Here is a 27209-nt window from a genome sequence, read left to right on the forward strand (position 1 = left end):
TCCCTCCGCGGCGCCCTGAGCTCCGGGGGGGCTGCGGGGCGCGCCCGCCGCGCTGCGTGCTCGGGGTTTGGACGGACGTTTGAGGGGAAAAAATACTCCTTTTTGTTTGCTTTTTTGAGGATTTTTTCAGGAAGGCGGTATATCGGAAAGCAACAAACTTTTTAATACTGTTACTGACGAGCTTGCGGTTTGAGTTAGCGAGTTAACGTGCTGTTCCAGCTGATAAAGCCCTGATAAGCCCCGGACGCTTTTCAGCCTGTGGCCGAGCTGTCAGCTCTGAGCCCTCGTTATGGAGCCTACACTCCAGAGTGCTTCCCTCTAAAATGTAGGGTAAACCCATTTTATTTATTTATTTATTTATTTATTTATTTTAAAGGGACCACAGCGCTACTGCTCTATAGCTTGGTGCCCCAGCATCAAGGAGGCGGAGAGTTAGCGCTCTAGTTCGTGTCTGCAGTCGGGCTGCCGTGGAGATCGCTGCGCGGAGGATGTTACGGGGCGAAGGCGCTTGGGTTGGGGCCCGCTGCTGAGTTCAGCGACGGCAGGCGGCGTGTGCGCGGGGAGACGGGCTGCCCCGCTGCTGGGAGCCGCTCTAGCAGCCGGGAGAGCTGCCGGCTTCCCGCCGTGGTGCGAGGGAGATGTGGCTGGGAAGGAGCTGGGCTTCCTCGGCCGGCGGCGGCGGCGGCTGCTGCGGGACGCCGCGCTCCTGCTCCTCCTCCTCTTCCTCCTCTTCCTCCTCTCTTCTGCTGCTGCTCTTCCAGCTTGCTGTCCGTCAGACAATAGATTCCCAAGGTTTTAGGTGGGCAGTTTCCTTATTGCTGTCAGCCTCTTGAACAGCATGATATTTGCTGCTGAAATCATTTAATCTCTAGCACCTGTTCTCCTCCCTAGTTTAACTGACTCTGCATCTGCAGACCGAAAAGGAGATCAGTGAATTGGTTCCTACTGGAGATAAACTTTTTGCCACTGTAAGCATTAGAAGTCCTCCCCCCTGCCCCGGGAAAGTCTAAAATTATGTAGAAATTGAAATTGTTGAAATTTTTTGTTACTTAACAGCAGACTTTTTTGAAAGGGATTGTGTTTTTCAAGGTCGGTCAATAGTTTTCTTAAAAGCAGATATGGATTTTTGTCACCACTGATGGTTAACTGCATGCAATCAGACCACAAAATTATTAAAAACAATACAAGAAATCTTTATATAGGTATATGATTGTGTTGAGCCAGTCTGTGCAGACTTTTTAAAATGTTGTTATTTGTTTTGACACAGGAAAAAAATCCTGCAGGAGCTCAGAGGAATAGGCTATCTAGTTAACCTTATGACCTTTAATATGGCATGCAAAGACATTTTCAAGCAATGGTCTTCTCAGAAAAAGGWTTTTCAGGGAAAAGCTACTCATGACAAATAGAGAAATAAACTCTTCGCGTGCTGATTGCTCATGTGATGATGTTGAAATGACGACAGAGGCAGAGAAAGAATCTTGTGCTTTATCAACTGATTTAAGTGCTTACATTTAGTTTTCTTTTTCCACTGTAGGTAAAAACAGATTTTTTTCATTGAGAACTTAAATAAAACATACTTAGTGTCTTAAATTCTTCAATCACTTGGATTGTATAGAATGATTTAGAACATTATTAAAGTGCTCAGTGCAGATATTAGTACAAAATTCTAGGGAGGAAAGGGAGAATGAATTCACTGCTGGCAAATGGGCAGCCTTTGCCAGTGGTGGAAATGTGATCCATAGATTGCTGCACAATTAAAAAAACCCACAACTTTACAGAGTCTAGAAACTGTTCTCACTGTGTAAACATGTAGTATTTGGAATTTACTAGATATAGGAAAAATGAAGGGTTTGCAGCTGTTTTCAAGCACTAAAGGCATAAAACTGAGAATAAGCTGGTTATAATCACTTTATTCTAATTATTCAGACCTTTGTGGGTAGTAGTGCCACTGTTGAGAATAATATTAGTAACATGCTGTAGTTTGGGAACGTTTTGAGGAACAAAGCAGAGTTGGCACTGAGGGAAAGCTGCATTTGGTCTAAACTGTACAATTTTCTTATGCATGAAAATGCTATTAAAAAGTGAGTTACTATAGGCATGTTATTGACTTGTCTATATCCAAGGAAGACTAAAACTTATGCAGGCTCATATTCTTTTTCAGAAAGTCCCTTAGAACTTATTTCTGACTTACCTTACTTTTCACATGCAGTCTCTTAGTTCCTCTTATGACTGGACTGAGTGTTTCTTTTCCCTCCACCCCCATCAATTCAGCATCAAAAAGCAATGAATAAAAGTTCTGCTATGGAGAAAGATATAAATCTCCTTTATAAAGAGTAAACACTTTCAGGCTGTTCTAAAAGCCTCTAATTTGGGGATAGAGCATGAAGGTGGGATGTTGCAGGTTAGAAAACACCGTTCGCTTCTGTTATTTCTTGCTGTCTAGGTTGTAAAAAAACCCTGACCCCTCTCACCACCCCAAATACAAATTCTGCTAAATTAATGATAATGACCACAAGTTTTCCTGCTACCGCTTCCCTAATGCCAGGGGTGTTGTTGCATTTACTTGACACTGGGTGAACTGGTGTGTGTGAGTGCTGGTGACACTCATTAACCAGGTCTGTCCGGGGGGAAGAGGGGGGCATGGTGCCGCCCCGACACCTTCACCCCAGGGCTTGGCAAGGGGCACGGCACGATGTACCCTGGCCTTGTCGTGCACCGTGTCTGCAGTTTTCCTGCCCTACCTTTCGAACTTGCAGCACATGGTCTGAATTTCTTTGCCAAGTCAGCCACATCATTTTACTCAGTTTTCTTCAACGTTAGAGCTGACGTAAATACTCTCTAACCCATGAGAAATATGTGCCACGAAGGTTCTATGTCCTTGTGGGGAGGGTGAGGAAGATAGTGATCAAAACCAGAGACTGCACCTAGGTAAACTGCATTGCTTCGTGGCCCCAGGGGACTGAGTCTGCTATTTGTCCTTGAGATAGATAGGTTGTGCTTCTTTCTTTCTTTCTTTCTCTTTCTTTCTTTCTTTCTTTCTTAAGTATCTTTTTTTCTGCTTGTTGTCTTTTGCCCCAAATAGGTGCTTGCAGTGGATTATGAAAATGGGAAATGAGAGCTCTGTAAATAGGATATGTTCTACTCACTTCTGCTAGAGGAAAAGGAGATTCTTCTTTGTTACTTGCAAGCATCACACAGAGAGAATAAAACTCAGAAGCTTACTATGGAAAACTTATTTTTCACTACTACTTGGAAATCTAGCTGACCATACAGTAGCTTGATTCTTGTTTGAGCTGTCTTTTTTTTTTTCTTTCTGCAAAAAATCCCCTATTTTCTTGGTGTTGTGATTATTAGTTTTTCTTTCCATGAAGCCTGTGAAGTAAGTGATCATATGGGTAGAGGCCAGTCCTTCTGCTTGAGCAGGTCTGCCATTACTTTACTTTGTTTTGCTTTTTTAATAGACTGCTACAGAACACTGTGAAATTATCGTCGTTGGTAAATACGGGTTCAAGATACGTGACAACTTGAGGGATTATATTGAGACATTTTTGATGTTTTTGTGTGATGTAACCGGGATAAATATAAGGTAAGCATTCATTGAAATTTGCATGTTGAAAACTATTTGTATAAGTATTTTAATGACTGACTATGGATATATGTTTTTAACTTGAATACAAAACTCTCTCTGGCTCCTGTTAGGAACCTGGGATGGGAGGGGACTTCTTGGGACACTGAATCCAGTTTCCTGTCATTAAAGTCCTCTTTTAACAAAATGGTCAAGATCTATCTTAAAAGTTATTGTTAGAAATAATGAGGGCAGAACAAACTGATGGAAACTGCTTCAAAAGCTCTTTGCTCTTATGCTAAGTCAGTTTCTGATTTTCTTCTTAAACGGGTGAAAATTCCAGTTGAAATCCAGTTCTGGTCAGTAATGCCCCCCCAAAATGGGTGGTGTATTTCAGCTGGTGGCTTACYTGTGCATTGTGCGATGATACTAACAGATGCTTTTTTGCTACTGTAATGGTCTTGCTGCATGACTTTCTCCTCTTTGTGGACACATCGCATAAGTTGCTCGAGAACATTTGGGGATAAACTTGTTTAGTACACCTATATCTCTGTCATCCATTTCAAAATGATGAATCCACTCTTACAGCAAAAGTTATTAGTTTGTGAGGACGTGAAATTTTGTTTTTCTTTTTTTTTTTTTTTTCCTATTCCATTGCTTTCTATATAGTCTCATCTGTATTAAGGATGCTTCTTCATTTTTGCATAATCCAGCAAAATATAACTAGTTCGTGCTTACTTGTTGTGCCAGCACCTCTAGTGAAAATCTTTGATAAAGAAAATTCCAAGAATGCATGATTGGAGATGTTCACTAATAACTTTCAAACAAAATTCCACTAATAAAGACTTTGTTTTTTTCTATCTCCTCTTCACCCAGTCTACTTATCATGACTTTTTTTTCATAATGCAATATACTCATTTTAAATCTAACTATATAATGATGAGCTTTTGTTCTTGCTTTGCCAAAACAACTTTAGATGAAGTGATTTCAAGTTTGTTTGTCTCTTTTTTTTTTCAGGAGTGGTTTTGCAAAGCGGACAGTAATGGAGTATATGAGCACTGGTAGTGATAGCAAAGAGGAAATTGAGTTGTTGCTAACTAATTTAAATATGTCTGAGGTGATAGACATCATGGAAAACCTTTATCCAGATGGGGACCTTGCAGTTTATGAAGACAGCATAATTACGATGTGTGGAGAGGCAAATCAAAATGAAGAACGTGCAGAATCTTTACTGTTTTGTGAAAGGGATGTTTCTTTGATGTCATGTGTCAAATATGGGACTGTGGAAGATTTGCTTGCTTTTGCAAATCAGGTGTCCAACACTGCAAAACAATGTAAAGGATGCCGACAGCAAGAATCTGGAATCCTCTTGAATATGGTATGTCTGTCTCTCTCTCTCGCTCTCTCTTTTTTTTTTCTTTTTTTTTTTTTAACTTAAAAAACAAAAAGTTAGTTATTGTTAGTTGATAGAAGTGATTCATGAATCTAAATAAAGATCACCCCCAGTCTCAGGAGTCACAGTCAGAATGTCGTTCCCTGCAGGAACGTGGGGCTGGAGGGCATCTCTGAGGCCATCAAGTCTAGCCCCTGCAATCTCAGGTACCCATGGAAAAAGGTCTTTTGTTCTGAAAGATCCACTGTACGTTTGCCTCTTGGTATCCCTGAAGATSAGAAAACACTTTCCAACCATGAAGACAAACTTGAGACACTCAGTAAAAGAGAAAAAGCCACAGCTGTAATGGCATACAGGAAGGGCTTAGGAGATAATAAGGGTTTTCCAGTGCCTTTCGTCCATACAGTAACAGAGTCCGTTACGCAAAACTCCCAAGTAAAGGTTTAGGATCTATGTTAGTAGAGTTGCTGAATTCACTCACTGTCTCTGGACAAAATGTTGTAAAAAGAGGTAATACAAAGAGAAATGATGTATAGTATCAACTCTGACTTTCAAAATTACTATATTATATAATGTCATATGCTGCTACATACTAGCATAGTTATGGTGTTTTGAGATATGTTATTTTTTTCCCTAAAATGTTTTGTATTCTACAAGCATCTGTAGAAATTAGTGTCTTTGCACTTCTGTTAAAAATCAGTTGCTTTGGAAAGAAAAAACATCATGAAATGCAAGTTTGTGCAAACACCTTTGTCCTGCTGCTTTAGTTTCTTAATATATTCTAAATCTATTATCTTACGTGTCTTCTGTGCAATATGGTTTTTTTTATGTGAGCATTGGTTCCTTGTTAGGCTTACTGTTTACTCAAGTGTGAAATAGCAGAGTGTTGTTTTATTCTGACTTGCAGGGAATATTGCGGTGTTGCAAAACAGTCACTTTTTAAACTCTAACACTGAAGTGACACTTTCCAACATCAAATGTTTTCCGTACTTAGGACAGATGCTCTTCTACTTACTTGCGGTTGTTTTGCTTGCATATTACTTATATAGATGCATACAATTGGTATGAACTAAGTATTATTAGGTGCATGTGACCCATTGGGCAGCTGAGGATTGGAGGCAGGGCATTACTTTCAGATGCATCTCAGTGAGTGCACCTACGCTGGAAATATTTATAGCATTTATTTAGGATCCAGCGTGTGTTTCTGATTGCCTGATGACCCCCACTGACCATGTTGCRGCTCACATTTGAAGGGTGTTTGAGCACACAAGCTGAATTTAGTTGAAACTAAACTGGGAGATGCTCTCCAGCCACCAGTGAACACCAAGCCTTCCTGAAATGTGAACAATGTGACATTGGTGGCTCTCTTTCACTCTGTAATCCACTCCAATTGGTCTATATTATTAACCAGAATAGATGTAGCCCATGTGGCTCAGCTGCTCTCAGCCCTTCGAAACACAGAAGTTTGCAGGAAAGATGCACAGATTGTTACAGGCTTTACCTTGGTTCTGATAATTAGATGGGAGGCTCATTCTGCATGTCATAAACAAAATAATAAAAATACACCACCACTGCCCCAGCCCTTAGCAGTTTAGAATTTCTGAGAATTAACTTTCTAAATTAGAGACTAGTCACAAATGACAGTTTTAGTTGTCAAATATTTTCCTAATTGAAAAACACAAAGGTAATTAAAACACAGGGAGATTATGTGCATGACATCTTAGAAAGAAATCTAAAAACAATACTCTAACCTTCCTAACGTTAGGAAGCAGTTGAAGATCTGAGTACGTGAGACTGTGTAAAGACATCGAATGATAAATATCCTTGATCTGCATTTACATATCTTTGAGTTAAGAATCTTGATTAAGTAGCAGTAAACAGGTTAACAATATTCTGGATACTGGTAATACTGTATATCCCTGAATTAATTAGAAACATATTCACAAGAAATGTTATTAATTCTTGTAATGTTTTTTCAGCTAAAGGCTTAAGAAATAATATTAAACCTAAAGCAGTACTAACATTGCAGTAGTTAGGAGTTTGGTCCCTCTGTCATGCGCAGAAGGAAGGAGCTGTTTTAGAGGAAGGTTCGGAGCAAGAGACTCACGTAGGTGCTCTGAATGGCTTTCTGGAGGAGCCCTCCTCACCCTGTCGGCAGTAAAGAGAACCTAAACCGCTCACATTACCTCCCTAAAGCAGGCAGTGTGACTACTGCTCTTTTTTGAGCTGTAGTGTAGAAGTGTAGCAGGATGGCTGGTGAAATCGAAGCAGACTTCTTTGACCTTTTACTAAGCAGCAGAAATTCTGATACAAGATGGAAAGCTAAGATGTGTTCCCCCAGGAGTACATGCGGTGTTAGGAAATGCTGAAACTCTTGCTCACATCATATAAGATAGCCTGTGAGTAACAGGTATGTGGCATAACAAGTTAGCAGATTACAGGAAGAACAAACATGTGCAGGTAAGCCTAATAACAAGAGGTGGGTAATTTCATTAACCCTGCTGCTGTTGTTGTTGTTGTTTCAAGACAATTAATTGCAACTTACACTTTGTAAGTTAGTCACTGGAGAGAAACGTGGATGCCTGCGCTGTGAATGAACGCCACACCTCACATGCTGTTCCCATTTGCTGTTTCTAAATAAAGACAGCTGAACAGAGCRTGTGCATCGTACACGTACATAAGTGATTTTTTTTTTTCCACCACGTGTACCAAATTAGCATTGAAGTAGCTTTAACTTCAATGTGTTCAGTGTTTTTTTTTTTTCTTTTTACTTTATAGATTACACCCAAGAATGGGCGCTATCAAATTGACTCAGATGTGCTCCTGTTTCCATGGAAGCTGACTTACAGGAATATTGGCTCTGACTTTATTCCTCGGGGAGCTTTTGGGAAGGTGTACCTAGCCCAAGACAGAGAAACCAAAAAACGAATGGCATGCAAACTGGTATGTTAGTTCAGTGGTTTTCTCTCTGAGCAAACATTGTATAGCATGGTACACGCAGTGTATTTTGAAATTTGCGAGCGTTGAATTCCATTGTTAGCTGGTTATCACCTTGGTTTTATTGGCCTACCAAGGCCAGTAAAGGTAGGAAAAATGTTCTACAATTAATACTTGGACTTGCACTTTTTTTTTAACTGTTAATTTGCTTTCATTGTTTGGATCTGAGACTTCAAAAGTTTCAGCATCCTGACAGTAGCTGAAAGTGTCTGTAGCTGCCCAGCCACAGCTCTGGGGTACAGTCTCTGCAGTACTTGCTGTGGTGAAACATCGACATGAAATCCTGTCCCCACAGAAGCTGATAACAAAACCCTGTTGCTGCAGGTGGTTTGGGGATCTCATCCTTAACTGGGGCCTTCAAAATTAAGTTTTCTTTATTCTAGTGCCATTAAAGTCCGTGAGAGCTCAGCTCATATGCAAGTCTCCTCCTGTTTTGTGCCCCAGCTGAGCAGAAGGCTGTGACATGCCTGAAGAGAATTGCTGAGCAGCTCCCTGTTTTTCTGCGAGCCAGCATTTTGTTCAAAGTGCTATGCTGAATTAAGTAGTAAATATTTAGGGCTAGTAAAAGCTCAGCTGTGGAGCAGTGCTCAATATTCCAGCACATGTGAATAAGCATTTGCTTTACTTCTGTGTGTGAAAAAGCTGGGAGAGGCAGTTGTAGGTCCTTTTCCTCTTGCACCCAGCATATCCACATGGCGACAAATGTAGCATGCCGCTCCTGCATAACACACCGCAGAGTTAAAGGTCCCTAACGCTTCTAGAAGTATGAACAGTATTTCTCATTATAGTAAAAGTATTAAACTGTTACCTGGCTCACAACCACAAGTCTGAGGGGAGGGAAGTAGAAAGCGTGGTCAGCAACCTTTCTGTCTGCAAGCAAACGCTGCCTGGTATTGTTTTAACTATCTGCCATCAGTACTTTTTAAAGAAACACAGTATTGATGAGTGCTCATGTAAAAGCAAACTTCACTTCACGTAACCTATAAAGCAGTGCTGATCAGGATTTGACCAAGGTCACTAATGATCCTGAACACAGTCAGTCTGTAGACTGTTCTGAGTGTTTCTTTACTGCAAGTACTGTTCCACGTGCCAAATGAGTGTATCGTTCTTGTGGAGCAGATGAGACGGCACAGAGCTAATTGAAAAAGCAATGGGATTTTTTATCTCCTTCACCAGGAAGTTTGCATAGAGCTTTTGCGTAACCGCCAGATTTTGACGGGAATAGCTCTTGCTACATTGCTTTTTCTGGAAGATTGCACTTTTTCTTTGGGCATGATTCCAAAAACTCTCAACTTTAAACAGGATGTGTCTGAATTGGAAAGGAAGAACAAGTCACAGGATCAAAATTAAGCTTCATATTTTAACAAGTGGATAGAGGTGCTTTTCTTCCTTCTCCCATTTTAATCTATAGGAAAACTAATATTAGTACAGATAACCTGGTTTTGGACCTGCTTTCATGTGGTTTTATTCCAATGTTGTAGGTCCCAGTGGAACAGTTCAAACCATCAGATGTTGAAATACAGGCCTGTTTCCGTCATGAAAACATTGCTGAATTGTACGGTGCTATTCTGTGGGATGAGACTATCCATCTGTTCATGGAAGCTGGAGAGGGAGGATCTGTCATGGAAAAGCTCGAGAGCTGTGGGCCTATGAGAGAGTTTGAAATCATTTGGGTGACAAAGCATATCCTGAAAGGACTTGACTTTCTCCACTCCAAAAGGATTATCCACCACGATATCAAACGTACGTGTGTTCCATTGCCCAGGGTGTCCCATGTTAGGCTGGGGCTCCAGTAAAGAGCCTGGTACTGTGGTAGGCGTGTCATGGGGAGGGAGGCATGGAGAAATGATGTRTTGTTCAACAAACAGCATCAGGTTCTTAGGATAACAGTTCTTAGGATAACGCTTTCTATTAGTTCACTTTAGTAGGCATGGTATTTGGAAGTCATAGTTCCTTTTCCCTTCTTGAGCAACTCAATTTGAAATAAAAACCTAAAGAAATCAAGCAAAATTATCAGTAGGTTTTATGGAAGACGTTTCCCTCTTCCCTGTAAATTTATCCTGAATGTTGCTCTGCCAACCTTCCCTTTGTACCCTCTTCTTTTAATAGTTTTGTGTTTGTGTGTGACTGGCTGTTCCTCAGTTTGTTTCCACTTTGGAACTAAATATGTAACTTGTTTCATTGTTTTTTTTCTTTCAACAGTTACTGCAAATTTTAGTATATGTTTATTCAAAAAAAACCCCTCCAGGTGTTAACAAGTATGAATATTCAATAATATATTGATGTTACACATAAATGTAATAGAGAAATATTGACTCGTTTTAAAATTTAATTTTAATGTGTTACACTTAATATTAAATACTGTTTCTCCAAGCAACCATCCTTGCTGCAGACAGATAAACCCTGCCTGCCTTTCCAATAGCAGTACTTCTAATCAAGATGCATCTCTTTTGCAAGTTTGTTTTTGCTAAACTTGAGGGTTTAAATTATAAGATAGAAATATTCAGACTGAAATGTTACAGTAAATAGATGACAGAAGATGATTATATCAGGAATTACTAAACTTTGATCTTTGTTTTGTATATATATATATTTTTTAGTTAGTATGGATCAGTACTTAGAAGTAAGCCTTTGAAACCCTGGCAACTATAAAATTGAATAGTTTTCCCTTCAGTTGTGCTTTCTCACTTGTAATAAGTATCTTTCATAGTAATTTATAGTAATTGGCGTAATAATGGAGTTAGTTAAAAGGTTCCAAACCAAATCAGGAAAAAAACCATCCTACTACATCTAGATAGCGGATAAAAGASCTGACATGCTGGGAACTGGGAAGACATTAGTACCTTTCAAGTTTGCAAGCATTTTTCTGCATTACTGCTGCTGGCTTAGAAGGACAGAAACAGCTCAGGGCTGGTGACCACCACGTCCGCCTGTCAGTACAAAGCCTGGGATGTGAGGTGGTGAGGTGTTGCACTGGTCTGAGGTGTGCAGAGAGGGGAGGAAGAGGTACGAGAGAAGGATTGAATTTAGAAAGAAACAAAAAGGCCTGTAGTCAACCAAACAAAAAGAGAGCGTAAGGCTTATTTTCATGTCTCTTAGGAAAAATTGGGGGAATTTCCCAAGGTGTGTTTCTGTAAAGGCTGCAGGGCTGGTGATCTGTGGCTGGTTAGTCCTCCTGGCACTGCTGAGGGGGGTTGGAGGGAGCAATGGCCTGGGTGCTCGCCCCGCTGCCCGCACGCGTCGTGAGCCCTGCCTCATCTGCCCTCAGTCTGTGCCGTCCCTGACGGAGCGATTCCTCTTTACCCCGCGTTCCCACCTTCGCTCGGTACCTTCGCTGTCACACGTGGGGTTATGCAGGGAGATGGAGGAGAGAACTGGTCTGGCTGAAAACTAATCTTGCTTTTTGGGCAGTTCAGGTCTCTGAGCACCCTTTTTTGGCAGAATCATGGATTTAGGTCCCACCTGACTCTGAAGCTGCAGGCTCAGGCTTGCCTGTTGCGTCTGGATGCAAATGCAGGCCACAGAGCGCTCCCACCCGTGGCCTGTGGGTATCGCTGCAGGGAGCTGTTTTGAGTGGTGCGAGCTGGGTAACCCGCACTCTTAGTGGTGTCGGGTGCGCTCCAACTGCATACCTGGGCGAAAACCCAGCTGCCTGGCAAGGCTGCGCCAGCCAGAGGAAACCGGGCTGTCCTGGGGGAGTGCAAGCAGGGATGCTGCTCCTTCTTCCTCACCCAGAGGACTCAATGGAAAAGGCTGTGATCCAAACATCTCTCATCCTTTGCTGTCCATGTCCTCTCCTATCGAGTCTCTATTCTGCTGACAAAGGAGGATATTGGGGATTTTGGTGAGAGAAAGATTTCCTTCAAATATTGTAGGACTTTTTGCTCTGAGGAATAGCTCAGTGCTGCAGCTTATTTTAACTGTTGGATGGGAAGCTGTTAAATCATAAAGTTATTTGGTGTGGGTGGGGAGACCTAGTCCAAAGCCCATTAAAGTTTGCAGTAGCACATCCACTTGCTTGAACGAGCCTAGAATCAGCCTTGGGTATTTTCAGTTGTGGCAAAAGGAAGAATTGCTGGATACCTTTCAACAGAGCTGGCCCTGTTAGAAGATTCAAGCTCTTGCTGTTTCCCAGACTGAAGCTGGAGTTGAGTGCAATTGCAAGTATACAGCAGAACTTGTTGCCTTTACGACAGTGTTAGATTCTGCATCATCTTGCATGTGGTGTTTAAAATTTGTATCTTCAAAGTTATGCCTAAAATTACAAATGTATTTACATAATTTTGTAGCACCTAGAGAAGAAACTTGTAAGTAGGCAAATAACTGAAAGATTATTTCAGGAAACAGGACAGCTGAAATCAAAGTCTGTTTTCTTTCCACTGTATGGTCATGGTGGGCATGCTTTTGCATATTATGTTCTTGGTAAACAAAATTCACTTTTAGAAGAAAATATTTTTCACAACTCTTTTTAAGTGCAAAGTGCTTTCTGCACATACAACTAGACTGTGGGATGAAATTGAATGTGAAAACATTTGAATGGGGATTTTTTTTTAATTTGCCTAAAGAAAATTTTATAAAAATTATGAATAACTATCAAGACAGAAAATGATCCGACTCCACAGTTTCCTTTGGAGGGAGTGTTATGTTTTTGTTGAATAACCTGGGGACTTCATTTGTCCGTGGTTTCCAAGACAACAAACATTTGTGAATTTTTCAAGGCTTACACAGAGCATTAACTTCGTAAATCTTTGATCAGACATACAGCTGTAAAGAAAACCTGTGAGTAGAGTTGTGCCTTAGGCAGAGATTTATGAAGGAAAGTGAACTTAGCTCCTAGATATTGCTGAAACTCAGTGGGAGTTCGGAAGTYCCAGTCTTTATTACTTTTACAGTGGTAGTCTAGCTTCTGTCTTTATACTGAGCCACTGTTCCTGATCCATGCAAGAGCCTGGTGTGGATGCTGTGGAGGGACTTGAGTTCTTATTTAGTTTTGTCTTTGTTTAAATTATTAGTATAAAGAAGTCTCTTGGTGACCAAGAATTATGCTTGCTCGTAGCAAGACCTGTGCAGCATGCAGTCAACCTCGGAGACCATGAAAGATCATCATAGCCAGGCAGGAGACTAGCTATGCTGGGAAATGGTCTACCAGTCTTCCACCTTCCTCCCTTACCCTCAGCCTTTTTTTTTTTYTTTTTTTTTAAAACCCTTACCTTTTTTTTTTTTTTTACCTTTTTTTTTTTATTAATTAGGAAAATGACCAAGTATTGGTTCTCCTGTTACACAAACCACTCCAGTTTGATTTCTAAGATATAATTTATGTAGAATGACTGTGTTGGTTGTAGGGACGCTAATCTCCCGTTTCAGACTAACATCTAAATGAAACAGTCGTGTTGTAAAATAATTTCCCAGGAAGCTAGAAGCTAAAATACTGTCATTTTTGCTTTTCTTTTAGCAAGCAATATTGTTTTTATGTCAACTAAGGCTGTTTTGGTGGATTTTGGCCTAAGCGTTCAAATGACTGAAGACATTTACTATCCCAAAGACCTTAGAGGAACAGAGGTAAGAAGCTGGAGGGACAAAAATCCTTATGTTGCTTCACTACAATTGCTGTGATGCTCAGCCTCAAATTTGGAGCTAAAAGGTAGATGCTTAGGTAGAAAGGTTTTATAATAATTTATTTTAATGTTTGTTTTTAACTTTTGATCATCTCAGATTTTAATTTTCAACTTGCTGAATGGTGAATCAGGTGTTATATTTTGAGAGCTGTATTACCTTCTCAACAGTCCTATTTATTAATGATCATTAAATCTGAAGTCAAGGAGGAAATCGGGAACCTCTCAAGTCAATGGCAGGAACAGTACTCTGAGGAAGGCTGTTTGCAGTGAATCAGCTGCTAGCTGAAGACTCTCCAGACTGGAATTTGTTTCTTTGCTCTATCAAAGTTTTCTTCTGAGATGTCAGATACGGGCTTGGATGACCAGTTCAACGCAGTAGTTTGACTCCTCCTTTGAAACTGCAGAAACTGCAAACCTGTGGGTTTTGTCCCTTAGCATTTCTAAGCTCTGTTTCCCATCTGTACGTAACCCTCCCGTTCTATGGGGGTTATGTATTGTGCAGTTGATGATTATCTGGTGAGATGTTTAGAGATTACAGTGATGGAGGYGAGGGCCTTTTGAGTATCTGTCATGGTTTGGACTCTGAACGTGCACAGAGTTTCCTGCATGCCACTGAGGCTACTCTCATGCGAAGCGTTGGAGCTTTAGCAATTAGCTTGGCTAGCTGCTGCAAATGTGGCTTTGCTTTCTTTTGCCAGAGAGGGTTGGTTACAGGAAACATTTCAGCTGAAATGCTGGCACTTAACATTAGTCTTCCACAGCACAGGCATGTGTTTAGAGGAGATACACTTATAACTGACAAGAGAACATTTCACTCCTCGAAAAAGTAGGGTAAATTAAGGTTTTACAGGATGTCAGGCTTGTTCTTTTATTTGGTTTTAAGATGTTGGGGAAAATATTTGAACATTTGTTTTCACTGGCTTTCTCGTCAGAGGAGTCAAGAACTTAAACTGCTCACTGTACTGAAAGTAGCATGCTCTTTGGCATTTCACTTGTGCTTTGATTTTTATGTGCTGTTAATGAGAATAAGCAGAATTGTGGGAACGAGATGGAAGCCCTGACAGGGAATTTCCCAAGGTTGGAGATGTGTGTAGATAGAAAATTTCCAGGTTTTTGGAGTGGACTGATGATGATCCATTCCTGGCTCTTGGAGGCTAGGCCAAGTTCATGCTGGAGAGAGCAATTGCAAAACACACTTAGTCTTCATTTAGCAGGAAGAAAATGACTCTGCACTGTTGAGTGCCTACAGTCATGTCCTCAGAAACTGGACAGTCCACACAATCCCTAAACATGTGGGTACATGGGTTTTGCTTTCTTTGGGGATAGGAGTGGTGCAGAGAGGTAGTTAATTCTTGGAGTTTGCACTCCAGTTTTTACTGCAGCATCAAGAATCAGAAGTTAGGTTGCAGAGAGAGGACTGGGAAAGGAGATTTTCAAATGCCAGTTGAAGACTTCTAGGAACATCATGCAGGCTACCCTACAGGATTTTCTGCTCAGAAAAAGAGTCTCATACCATACTTTCTTCTGGTCGTCATCTTCCTCTTCACAGTGCCTGTGTCTGCAGCCTAATCTAGTCACCCAGACATGCCCTTTTAATCTTTGATAGCACTGCCTTTCTCTCTTGATTTTTCAAAGTGAGATCCCCGCTGCTAAGCCAAGGTCCTCTGAGCTTTGCGTCCTGCATTGTGCAGCCTAGAGAAGTGGCGTGACTGTCCAGGAGTGCTGTTTCTTTTTGCCCGTGGCTGTGCAGATGAGCCACCACTGCCATACAGAGTCATGCCTGTGAACTGCCTGGCTTATCTTATGTCTGATGTTGACTGGGACTGGTTTCCATGAAGGAAGTGACAATAGAAGTTATATTTCTCCTATGCATGTTCTCCTTCCTTTGAGAGTTTAGGATTTTCATTCACTCCTAATGCAAGGAAGGGCTGAGTGTAGCGAATCTTCGTTGTGGTTATGAAAATGAATAAGTTGCAGTGCTGGGCAGAATGATTGAAGGACAGTTAAATTTTTTAGTTTGTGTAACATGAAAGAGCTGGGTTTTCTGAACAGTATATGTACAATGCACGCAGCACAAAAATGATGCTTGTGATGAAAGTGCTGTGCAGGAAATGCTTTTTCGAGGCATTTCCTACACTTTCTCTTATGCTTTTGTCACTGATAAAATGCGTAAGCTTCCGTTACAAACATTCAAGGGGAAATAGTTGTCCACTGAGCTTAATCAAATTTGAGGGCATGATTATTTTCAGAAATGCTAAAGTAAAACTAGCAGGAAGAAAAGGACTAGTTTTTAGCCAGATTGTGTCTCTGGTCTGACTGGTAGACAAGGGCTAGTGGCAGCAGAAGGCAGGCGTGTGAAGAGGAAGATATGTGGGAGCTCGGCTGCCTGCTCTGGCAGCAACACAGCCCTGGGTCAGTCTGAATCAATCTGAAGTCACAGCTTTGGTGCACATTTGATCTTTGCTTCTGTCCCTGTGCAATCAAGGTGCATCTTGACTGTTTTTCACAATTTGGCTAGAATCCCAGACAGGTTCTTGTTTCATCCTTTTTCCTCAAGAAGGCAGCTGCTTTTTCTCTGCATAGTTACTTTCACTAAAGTTGCATTGTGTGCACTAATCACTTTAAAAAGGGTAGAAATTCCCTTCTTTGCTCACACAGCAGGTGCAGACAGACTTTTTGTATCTTAGTTTTGAGGAAAGCAATGGATAGGAGTAACTAGCAGATGTAGACTTCTGCTAAACCTTTGCACACACTTCCTATTTGAAGTTCTAGTTGCAGATATGATGTGTGATTTACTGGGAAGTAGTCCTTGGAATCTGCATGAGCCCCACAGCCGTTCTCAATCTATAGAAAAAGTACTCAAACTATGTGGTGATGATTTAATTTCCTGCCCTTGTCTCAGTTAATAGCTTCTAATGTGATTCTTTGTGGCAGGATGACTTGATCTAATCAAAGTTCTGTTTGGATCCTCTAAAGGGAAATTGGGTGAGGGAAAAGTAGAAGCCAGAAGCAAATAGGATGGCTTGCTAACTTAGTGTGTTGTAGGCTGTGCCAATGTCATGTTGAAACCTCCTGCCTTTGCCAGGGGGTTGTGGCGGTGCTGTACAGCGGCAGGGAGTGCCTCCTGCATCCTGTCTGTCTGGTTCCCTTCAGCCTAAATGCAAAGCTGCCAGGAGCTGGCAGGGAATTGCYTTGAATACCTCTTTTGGATTTTGACAAATCTGACTATTTCAGTGAAGTGTTTGGATGGAAACCATAGCTTAGTTTGGACAAGATTGGAATTTCTGGTCAAAAAAGGGTGGAAGAGGGACACTTGCCTTAATAGCTACTTTAAGGATAGCCTGGTGGAAAGGGAATGCAGGAAGACTTTAGAGACCTGATTTTCAATATATGTGCTGCCTAAGACCTGGCTTGTGCCTCATTACCCCATTTCCTGGAGTCATGCCCAAATGTGCAGTTTATTGGATAACAGGGGGAGAGGGAGAGAGTAAGGAAGACAGAAGGGAGTATATCGGTCAGTTCTTCCATGAGAGTTGTATGATAGTTAATGTAACTGAGATTGGAGCCGTGGACTCCTACACCCTAACTGGGTGACTAGCAGCAGACTCATCCTCTCGCCCTTTGGCCTAATGAGTGTCCATTTGTTCATGCAGAATGGAGCAGCGCCAGCAGGGCCCCACCACAAAATAAACCAGCAATTGAGGCAACTCCCTGTGCTCTGGAGGGCTGTGAGGCTCCTGCCGCTGGGCTGAGCGAAGCAGAGCAGTGGCTTGAACCTCAGCCTCTCACAGCTCGGGGAGCTGTGGGGCCAACCTAGAGAATGAGTCTGTTCTGGTGCCAGACCAGAAAATCTCTGAGATTGCAATAATGTGCAGAGCAGAAAATCAGTTCCCCAGCTGGTGCTTGGTCCTCAGGCTGCAGATACTGATGGAATTTGTCCCTTCAGATGGGGGATTCTCAGCTCACGAAATGTAATGATTGGTCTTTGCTTGCTGTTTTCCCCTATTGATTAATCTTTTTTGACTGTTCTTCACAGATTTACATGAGTCCTGAAGTCATTCTCTGCAGAGGCCATACAACAAAAGCTGATATCTACAGCATGGGAGCTACTATTATTCATATGCAAACTGGCATCCCACCCTGGGTGAACAGATACCCTCGTTCTGCATATCCGTCCTACCTCTATATTGTAAGTGTCCTTAGAAAAGCCAGAGCCCAGTTTCTGTTGAAGAGTTTCCTGTTCTCTTGTTGGGAAAGCTCCCRTCTTATAAAAGACTATCAAAATATGTGTCAGAGAGATGATATCATCTTTTTTGCTTTGGGGGAGGGAGGGAAGAAGTGGGTTTTGATCATTTAGGGGAAGACAGAGACTGAGCTGGAGTCATCTCTGTGGTTTGTGTTACAATTTACAGGCCTTGGTTTTCTTCAGGGACAGGGTTAGAACAGTGTGAAGCTTGATTGTAACAAGCTCATCTGTGCTCTGCACTTCTGTTTTGCTTAGAAGTTACAGATTAAAACCTGGAGCCAGGCAAATTTGAATCTCTGCTTCATCCAGAGTGGTGCAGAAATCTGGTGAATTTACATTGCAGCAGGTCTTAGACTTGTTTGGAGTTGCTCCAAGTTTTTAAATTTATGATAAAATCTGATTAAAAAGTGGATTTTGCCCAGTTACATGTTATGTTGTAATTGATCAGCCCTGCTTAGAAAGGTGGTGAGCTGTAAGTGGGGAATTTCCAGACCACTAATGTGGTTATCCGTGACTTCCTCTCCCATCACTTTTGGAATAATTGTTTCAGTGGTCCTTTTTATTCCAACAGATACACAAACAAGCTCCCCCCTTAGAGGACATTGCTGAAGACTGCAGTACCTCCATGAGGGAGTTGCTAGAAGCAGCACTAGAAAGGAACCCTAATCACAGGCTGTCTGCAGCAGACCTACTGAAACATGAAGCCTTGCACCCCCCGCCGGAGGAGCAGCCACGGTGCCAGAGTCTGGACTCAGCATTGTTTGAAAGAAAAAGGCTACTCACAAGGAAGGAGCTGCAGTTGCCAGAAAACATTACAGGTAATGGTATCAGTCTTACCTTGCACTTTTTAAATTTTACTTTATGTCAAAATTTGATTTGGCTAAGTTTTTAGAAACAAACTAAACTCAAAAAACTGCTGGAAAGAGACCAATAAAAATCTCAGTCACATGAGATCAGAGCCAGAGCTCGTTAAGTGTTATGCAAAACGCCCGTTGACTTCAGTAGGACAAGAACTTAGCCTGCATTCTGCTGCTACAGAAGGATTGGCTCATGAAAAAACCCTGGCAGTTATTCAGGACAGTTCTTTATGAAGTATAGGTTGCTGTTACGAAATTGCCTTAATTCTCCTCAGTACTAACGCTGTTTTATTGTTAACAGTGGTTTGCTTTTTAACAAAAACAAAAGCCCCAACAACCGCTGCCACCAGCAACCAAACCATCACTTTTTGCCTCCCTAAAAACAAACAAACAAAAAAATCGTAACTCTAATGATTCTGAGTGTCAGCAGTAAAATACAAGCCATTTGTCTTAAAAATCACTGTAGGATAGACCACAGTTCCCTTGTGCATTAGTAAGTTAAAAGTCCTCAGTGTGTCCTCAGATAATATCAAGCCCAAGGAAAATTTCATGCCAGCAACCTGCTAACAGGCTTCAAAATTCTTTTCTCCTACTTCTAAAATTTGTTGGGAGTGTCCTGGCAAAAGGCATTTAAAAACAGATTCCAGACAAGTGGTTTGTTTGACTGTGATAATTATTTGAAAAGATACCCATGCAAAGTTCTTGGTGCTCTAATGCATAATTGTCGTTGCAGTTGCAATGAAACCACTTAACGTTTAAACTACTCTAAATGTTCTTGCTATAATGGCATTGCTCTTCTGGTTTTGCCTTGTTGGGTGCACAGTTCTTTGACTGGCACAGGCCATCTGAATCAATTCGTTTGAAGATGAAAGAATATTTGGCCGTTAAGCTGGAACTCAAATTTGTATGCTTGAGATTCCAGCATACTCATTATACAAGTATTCAGGGGAGTTCTGCAGTTGCAAAGGTTTCTTCAGAGCTCTGATAATACATACATTCATTCACAAGAAAAAAATCTGAGACTCATGGTGTCAGATTTGTTCTGTATTGTCACATCCAGCGACACAAAAGGATGGCTTTTGTCTAGATGAAAATTCCCCCGTAATGAAGGGGAATTCTCARCTGGCAGAGAGCTAGCCAGAGTGTTTGGGTGTTTTCTTTTTTCTTGTACCAAACTCTCCTTTGGCACTGTGGCTCAATGGATGAGGAAGCTCTGTGTAACTGTCCCAGATGATGGAGAGGTTTTTTTTTTWAAATATTGAACAGTCTTTGTTTTCAGTAGAAAGCTGCAGTTGGTTTCTCCTTGCCTGGAGTTATGACTTGATGTGGTATCTTATGTTTTATGTAAAAGGTTTATATTATGTTTTGCTTAAAAATGAAGCTTTCCAAAACACAGATAAATAAAAGCAAATATGAAGCCAGTTATTCCAAAAATGTCTGCAGTTATTAAACCAATGTAACTATTTGTGCAACAATGACATGCTTCATCTCTTTTCTTTTTAGATTCCTCATTGTGTACAGGGAGCATGGATGAGTCGGACCTGCTAAAGAGGCAAAGATCACTCTACATAGATCTTGGAGCTCTAGCTGGTTACTTCAATATTGTTAGGGGACCACCAGCATTAGAATAAGACTGACTCGGTAACGGTTTATGTCTGCAGGTCAGAAATGGACCTCTACCTCTTAAAACTTGATTTTAAGACTTGATTTTCAAATTTGTACATAAAATATTGCCATTGTAGGCTGTAAAATGTGAATGGTGTTTAATTGCACAGATGATTAAGCTAAACCCTTAGGGGCTCTGATAAGCTGATCCCAAGCAACAATGTTTGTGTGTCTGCTGGGACCAACAAGAAGGCAGAAAGAACACTGCTGGGAATATCTTAATCTGGGGAATCTTCCTGTGCTGGGCCTGCACTTTTGTAAGACTTATAATATATGCTTGCAACTATTGCTCTCAAAAAAAAAAAAAAAAAAAGAGCACGTGGGCTGTAAGATCTGGTCCATCTGAGCTATCCTTAGTGAAAAACTTCTTAGAAGTCTTTGACTTAACTCAGTCTGTGGTCATTCTCAGTGTGAATCAGGGCCTCCCTTAGGCTGAGCTAACTTGCTTCAGCTGACTCCAGAGCCAGAGACATCTGGAGCCAAACCCTCACTTGGTTACAGATGTGTTTTAGCTTTGCACTTTCCCTGAGCTGTCAGGGCTAAGTTGGGCACTCTGCCCTCTTCTGCCTGGGCAGGGGGAATCCTTTGCTGGCTGTTTTTTGCTTTGGGAGAAGCACAGCAAGCCAGCCCTTGCAAAGCAGGGCAGCGACTCCAGCTGCGCTCGATGTTACAGCTACTGCAAGGATAATTTGGGTAGCATTCAAGGGTAGAGCAAATGTTATTTCCTATTGGTAACAGTGGGCAAACTCCAGACTCTTGCTTTTTAATGGTTTAAAACTGTACACATGTATAATTGCCTTGAGTGCTATGGTTTGGAAAGCGTGTCATTAGTGACAAGCTGTGTTTATGTTCCTATGGAAATGGAATTACATTGTTCTTGCTGTGCCTCGTACATTTGAAACATGATGTTTTGGATGATCGTAAAACTATGTAAACTGCATAGTTCTGTACATCCCATGGGATGAGAACGTAAACTTTTATAAAACTCCCTTTGATGCTTAGGATGATTCTTTTTAAGCATTTATGTTAAAATGGCATACTATGTATGTTATACACTGAATCTGTTCTGAAGCACGGTTTCTTTTTCATATATCTGTTATTTAATACTGCTCCTGTCTAACAAGTGATCTTAAGCAGATGATTTCCAGTTTGATACTGATATGGTCTAATGAATAAATCCAGCTCAGTGCCTTGAGACGTGGTCAGTCTGTCCTTTAACCTTTGAAAACAGTGTGGGGCTGTGACAGTTTTGTGCCAACCTCCCCTGTCATGGCCCAGGTACGTTATATGCATCATTCCACATTTTGGGGAGCTGGGCAAAGGTCAGTGTTGACAGGTCTTCGGACTCAGGTCACAGATGATGAGTATTTCTGACAAAATCTCATTATCAGACCATGACAGGATTTCTGGTCTGCCTTAATGGTGGACAGTGGTCAAGTGTAACATGCAGCACTTCAGTCTTGATGTTGGTTGCTGTAAAAAGTCCCCCCTTCTCCAGTACTTAATACAAAATCCCTAGAAGACTAGCTGTTTTGAAGCATGCAATGTAGAACAGACCTTCTTCATGTTTATACTGGCTGTAGTGATCAGGATATTCAGGCATCAGATTTTCAGTGTAGATGATTTAAAGGAGAGATGGCATAATGGTTTGGATACTCCCCTTTGCCTTGAGAGACCTGGATTCAATTTTCTATTCTATTGCTGCTGGGTTTTGGTCTTTAATGAGATTCATGGGATCAGTAGGAAGTGGCTTTTCCAATGACTTTGGATGGTGGTGGTTTTAAAAGTCTCTGTTCCCCAGTTTCCCTTCTATAAAATTAACATGTTTATCCCCATCAAACAGTGGCTAGATATTATGCAAATGCTTATCAAGTGCCTGAATACTACAGCAGTGAGATCAATGTAGGAATTGTAGGCTGCTAGAAGGTTCTTACTGTTACCTGAAAAATGTTACGATTTTTCTCAGTTTTTTTAGTCCCCTCCTTCCCTGCCCAGTTAAATGATTCATCACAGAAATCTGCAAATAGGGACAGTCCCACTAGTTAATATTCTTTCATACTGTATGGCTGTCATATCTTAACACTATGCAAATAATACCTGACCAGATTATTCAAAGTAATTGCAGCTTGCATATTGCTGGATATGGATGATAAGTTTTGACTGAGTGAACCAATAGCTCTTTATAAGCACATCCACGTGTCTGAGTAGTAGGAGGCTGCATGATAAATATTGCTTCAAAGGATTGGTACGCAATCAACAAATAGCTGTTCAGGGACACTAAACACCAGGTGTTACTACTGGCATTGCAAACTTTCTAATAGCTGAGGACTATTTATGAGGTGAACCTCAGGCAGCAGTTAAGCAGGGGTTTCTCTGTGGAACAATATTGGCTCGAGCACATTCCGCACTGGCTGCTGCCTGTGTTGTGTAGGTATACCTGTTTGTGTGGCTGCATGGGCAACGAGGCCAGGAACTGGGTTAAAAATAGCCTACAAAGGGGAGGGTTGTTTCTCTAGCTGGGTTGCCGGAGCAGCTGTGCAGGTGGAGCAATTGAGGCTGGGGGAATGCGGGGAAGGGAATGAAATGGGATCGTAACAAAGCTCTGCCACCACAAGCCCCAGCGTGAGCGCTGGCCTGCACTTAGCTCTGGGATTTTGCAATGGTCAATCTCTCTTTGCGTTAATTTCTTCTGGTGTGTAGTTGGGKTTTTTTTTGCTAACTGTAGAGAAAACCTAAGTGGGCAGAGAAACCCACTGCTCTTAGTTCTGGTTACGGATGAAAATGGACGAGAAAGCAGCACGTTATCTCCTCCTGGGCTGAGCAGGTCTTGTCTTCAGATCAGCCTGAGACCCAGACCACTAATGCTGTCCTCCAGAGAGGGTCCTGCTGCAAGCTGCCATCAGAGCAGGTCAGGAGAGAGTGTTTTAAAATGTGTTGAGCATCTCCACTCTGTTAATGAAGGAAGATTGGTTTTAAGTCTTGTCTTTGAGACACGTGGAGGAGGGAAACAAGTCAAAGCCGCTTTGCTCACTGTTTCTTGTAGCCACTGCTTCTTTGTTCCTCCCCTCCGGCCCCCTGCTTTTCTTTTCCATGCTTCCTGTAGGAATCTAGTGTCTTAACTGCTTCTAAAATCAGGACTTTCTTTTCCAATCCTATAAAAATGTCAGTAGGCAAATACTGAAAGACCTGGAGGAGGAACTCAAAGAAACAAAAATAAGGGTTTTCCTGTTTGGAAGAGCTGGTCTCTTAACCAGGATGGAGGTTTGAAGAAAAAATTACAGTAGAAGTACAGAGAAGTTAGACAAGTGCTCCTCGTGTGCAGTGCTGGAGGGGATGGGGAGGCCCTTGGCTGAGTACTAGCCGCTTTCATTTTGATCTTGAGGAAGCTGGCAGGTTGCTCTTCTGTCTCAGTGACAGAAGCAAATATGCTCTTGGATAAAGGACAGTTGCATGTGTAAAAGAAACTCACGCTTAGTAGTAGCTGGGAAGACCTAACTCAGGGGAAGCAAAGGATTGATTTGGAAGGACTGAGACATTGGCCGGTGGGCTACATGGCTCTGTGCATGACCGAAACTGAGAAGGTACGTATGACTGGACACAGCTTCCCTTGGGTCTGTACTAGCTGCTTCTGAGGCAGGCCCAGAAACTGAGCGAGGACTTTGCTTCCTATGGCTTATTTGCTTCCTGCGCTCAAGGAGGTAGGACTGTGCATGTTCTCTGTAAATAAACACCAAAGCACTACTTGGAGCCATAGCATCCATTTCTTTTCCTGGCCCGGGGAGGTCTGTTTTTGAAACCACCACTAGCTAAAGGTAATCATTTGGGCAATGGCAAAACTAGTCCTTCACAAATTCTGCGTGCTGGCCAGACTCAGGACTCAGCATCACATGAGAAATCCAGTCGGACCTTGGGAGCTGCTCATTATCCATTATACAACGGGCGCTAATACTGCTGCAGGCTGTCCACCAGAAATAGCACCCTGCTGACTGATACTGGGGCATGGTGACTCACCAGGGGAGGAAATGAGCTGAGGAGCCACCGCAGCTCCAGCCCCGTGCCTGGCCCATGGCCAGCATGCCAAGGGCTACAGTGTGAGCCTTTGCTGACCTGCTATCTCACAGCCCTTGTCTGAGTCAGAAGCCTGTGCTTGATGACCAGAGGGATGGCACAGACATGTTGTTAGCTCAACCAATAGTTGGAAGCAGGTGGATTTGTTTGGAGAGAGACTGCCAGCTCTGTGGAGAAGTGTGGATGCTCCAATGTGAGATATGGAAGAGATAACATCCATATGTATTTGATCTCCATCAAAGCCATCATGCAATAGCAGCGTCACGGTCACCCATAAATATGGTCTTGAATAGGGACCTTGCTTGAATCCCAGCCATGAGTCTAAGGAAGGACACTGCCACAGTGTCTATGCACAGCGGTTGGTGCCCCGCTTGCAGGCTATAACGCCAGGCATCGTTTTTCCAACATAAAACATCAACTAAATGATGAAGTTTAGAATGTTGTTTAAACCCCTCCTGATGCTGATAGTGCCTCCTGTATAAAGCACATGCCGTAGCTCAGCACAGCTGAAGAACAGTTACAGATAGAAATGAGAGATGAGACGGGGAGAAACTTGGAGATGTGTGTGCAGAGCCTGAGAGAAGAGGGGGTGGCAGCATGGTGTCTATTAAACTTCCTTTTGAATTGAAATGTCCCAGAGCCAGAGAGCAACCTGAGGCTTTTCCAGCCTGCTAGTGGTGTAAAAAGGAGTGTGCTCTCCAGCCTGTGGTAGTCAGACGGCATCACTGGGCAGGGAAGAGGCCGGCAGTACTGATATCAAAGACTGATATCCTTCCTCTTTAACTCTCACTTACAGTAAGCCAAGATCAACGTTTCTTCTCCCCCTCCCCCCAAAAGAAAAAAATGGTTTGCACAAAGAGGAAGTCTTTAAAACTGGTGTCTGAATTCTCAGCATAGATCTTTTCCCTTTGTCGTTTATTCTCTCACCCATCTAAACTGCAGGAGGGAAGGAACTGCTGTGTACAGTCCTGATCTATGTAAGCTCATGCTGAACTAGCTCTGTACAAGCCTGTTCCTGAATAACATGGTCACTGCGGACACAACTTGAAGAGCCGTTATTCACTGGTGGTATAAAGATCCCTTCCAGTCACTGAGCTGTTATGCCTTACTTTTTTGCATAATAATAGTAGTTATTAAATGTCTCCATTATTTAATCTGTTCCCCCCATCTATGGCTGACAGCCGAAGCCCGTTTGGTCTGCTGCTGTGGGAGAACGTGTAATATTTCCAAGCCAACTTGCAAATTACCAAGTCCCCATTACCAGTCCCAGCTGCCCTTCCCTCTCTGCTGAGTGTTTCCTCTCCCTTTGCAATCCCGGCCAGTCCTCAGTCCCTTGCTAGTCACAGCTTGTGCCAGCACATCCCCAAAGATGGCTGAGCTTCCCTCTGGCACCAATGCAAAGGGATGTCAGAGGAGGCTCCTTGAGGACATACCTTCTCTGTATAAATGAAAATAAACATGGTTCTCCCTCAAGCATCTTTACAACAGGATTCCTTCCTGCCTTCACAGCCAGAGCCTTTCATAAGGGGTCTGCAGCCACCTAAACAAATGCTTTTTGTTGGGAACCGTCACTGGTAGTCATGTGAGGCAGCAGTAGTGGACACAAGGACCACCCGTGGCAATAGCAGCTCTGCCTCTGTGTTGGGCCACCAGCCACTCCAGAGTGACTTGCCCATCACTGGTGTTAGTCCTTCAGCTGAGACCCTGCCCGCGCCATCCTCGCGGCCCAGGTTTGCACAGGCCCCTGCTGTGCTCTTGGCATACAGAGCGGGTGACACTGGGTGCCAGGGATGCCAGCGGAAGCTCCCGGTAAGGGATGTGTCTGAAAAATAGCCTGGAAAACCTTACATATTTATGTGTGGTCTAACCAAGGCCCTGCATTTTTCCGGGTGACCTGCTGTGGCAGCGTATACTGTTACAACGCAGTCAGCAAACATATGCTAAATCCATGCGTTCACCACTGGTGTTGCTACCAGAGTGACTTTTAGGCTCCAGTACTGATAACAGCTATACTCAGGAGTAAATGGTTTTGAATGAACAGAAAACCAGCTTTCACCATATCATGCACAATTAGCCAAATGCTGTTTTCATATATATACTGGATTATTTTCAGGGAAAATTGAACCATTTTCTACCAGAAAAAAAGATCTTTTCAAGCAAGCAAGGAGTACCTTTTGAAGTTAAGTTGGCTGTTCCACAGAAATATGAAAATGTCTTTGGCCACAACACGTCAATAACTCATCTTGCCAAAAGAACAACATTTCAGCACGTATTCACTTCAGTGACCTAAATGATGATAAAAATGTTCAGGAAATCCTGGCTCTCTTTCYGCACAGTTTTATGCAATAGACATACCTACTACCCCAGTTAGGTTATATTTTTCAGCTTTGCAGCACGTCTCTGTTATTGACTGCAGCATCTTCTCTTAGCCTTCCCTTTAACACATGYGAATGATAAGAAGTAAGAAACAACATGGAAGGAGGAGGCTTCAAGGTGTGTCTCTGAGCATGCACAGCTTAAAGAGAGGTGTGGTATTTCCTCCTGCATCGCATTAAATCTGTAAATGGGGCTAGAAACATTCCTCCTTCCCTGATGAGTGTGGAGTGACTTCCAGTGCTGATGGCTCAGCTGAAGGCTTGGGTTGCGCAGTCTGACACCTGATGGCAGCAGTAGCTGTGTGTGCCCGGCCCAGACCCTGCCAGCAAGCTTCACTGTGTGTGGCATATTCTAAATCTCAAAAGGACAGAAGGTGCCATGCGACAAACCCCTCATTAAGCAGGTCATGGGCAAGAGCTGTGTTTTA

At 42.3% G+C, this 27209-nt stretch overlaps 1 protein-coding gene across 3 annotated transcripts; it reads left to right on the plus strand.

The window, feature by feature from the left end:
• Positions 1-87: 87 nt before the first annotated feature.
• On the plus strand, positions 88-21533 carry MAP3K8 (mitogen-activated protein kinase kinase kinase 8). 3 transcript variants are annotated; one of them, XM_026060078.1, is made up of 9 exons: positions 88-325; positions 3462-3586; positions 4583-4943; positions 7737-7901; positions 9437-9698; positions 13408-13514; positions 17607-17759; positions 18367-18634; positions 20177-21533. In XM_026060078.1, exons 2-9 carry the CDS (start codon positions 3552-3554, stop codon positions 20302-20304), a joined length of 1479 nt encoding a protein of 492 aa, XP_025915863.1. In that variant the 5' UTR covers positions 88-325; positions 3462-3551; the 3' UTR covers positions 20305-21533. The 3 variants fall into 3 exon arrangements, with proteins under 3 accessions (XP_025915863.1, XP_025915865.1, XP_025915864.1); XM_026060080.1 differs by having other exon boundaries at positions 91-325; positions 18388-18634; XM_026060079.1 differs by lacking the exon at positions 88-325 and adding an exon at positions 781-799.
• The last annotated feature ends 5676 nt before the right edge of the window (positions 21534-27209 follow it).

The sequence above is a fragment of the Apteryx rowi genome, unplaced genomic scaffold (genome assembly GCF_003343035.1).
Source record: "Apteryx rowi isolate R43461 unplaced genomic scaffold, aptRow1 scaffold_164, whole genome shotgun sequence".
In the NCBI taxonomy this organism is placed as follows: Eukaryota; Metazoa; Chordata; class Aves; order Apterygiformes; family Apterygidae; genus Apteryx; species Apteryx rowi.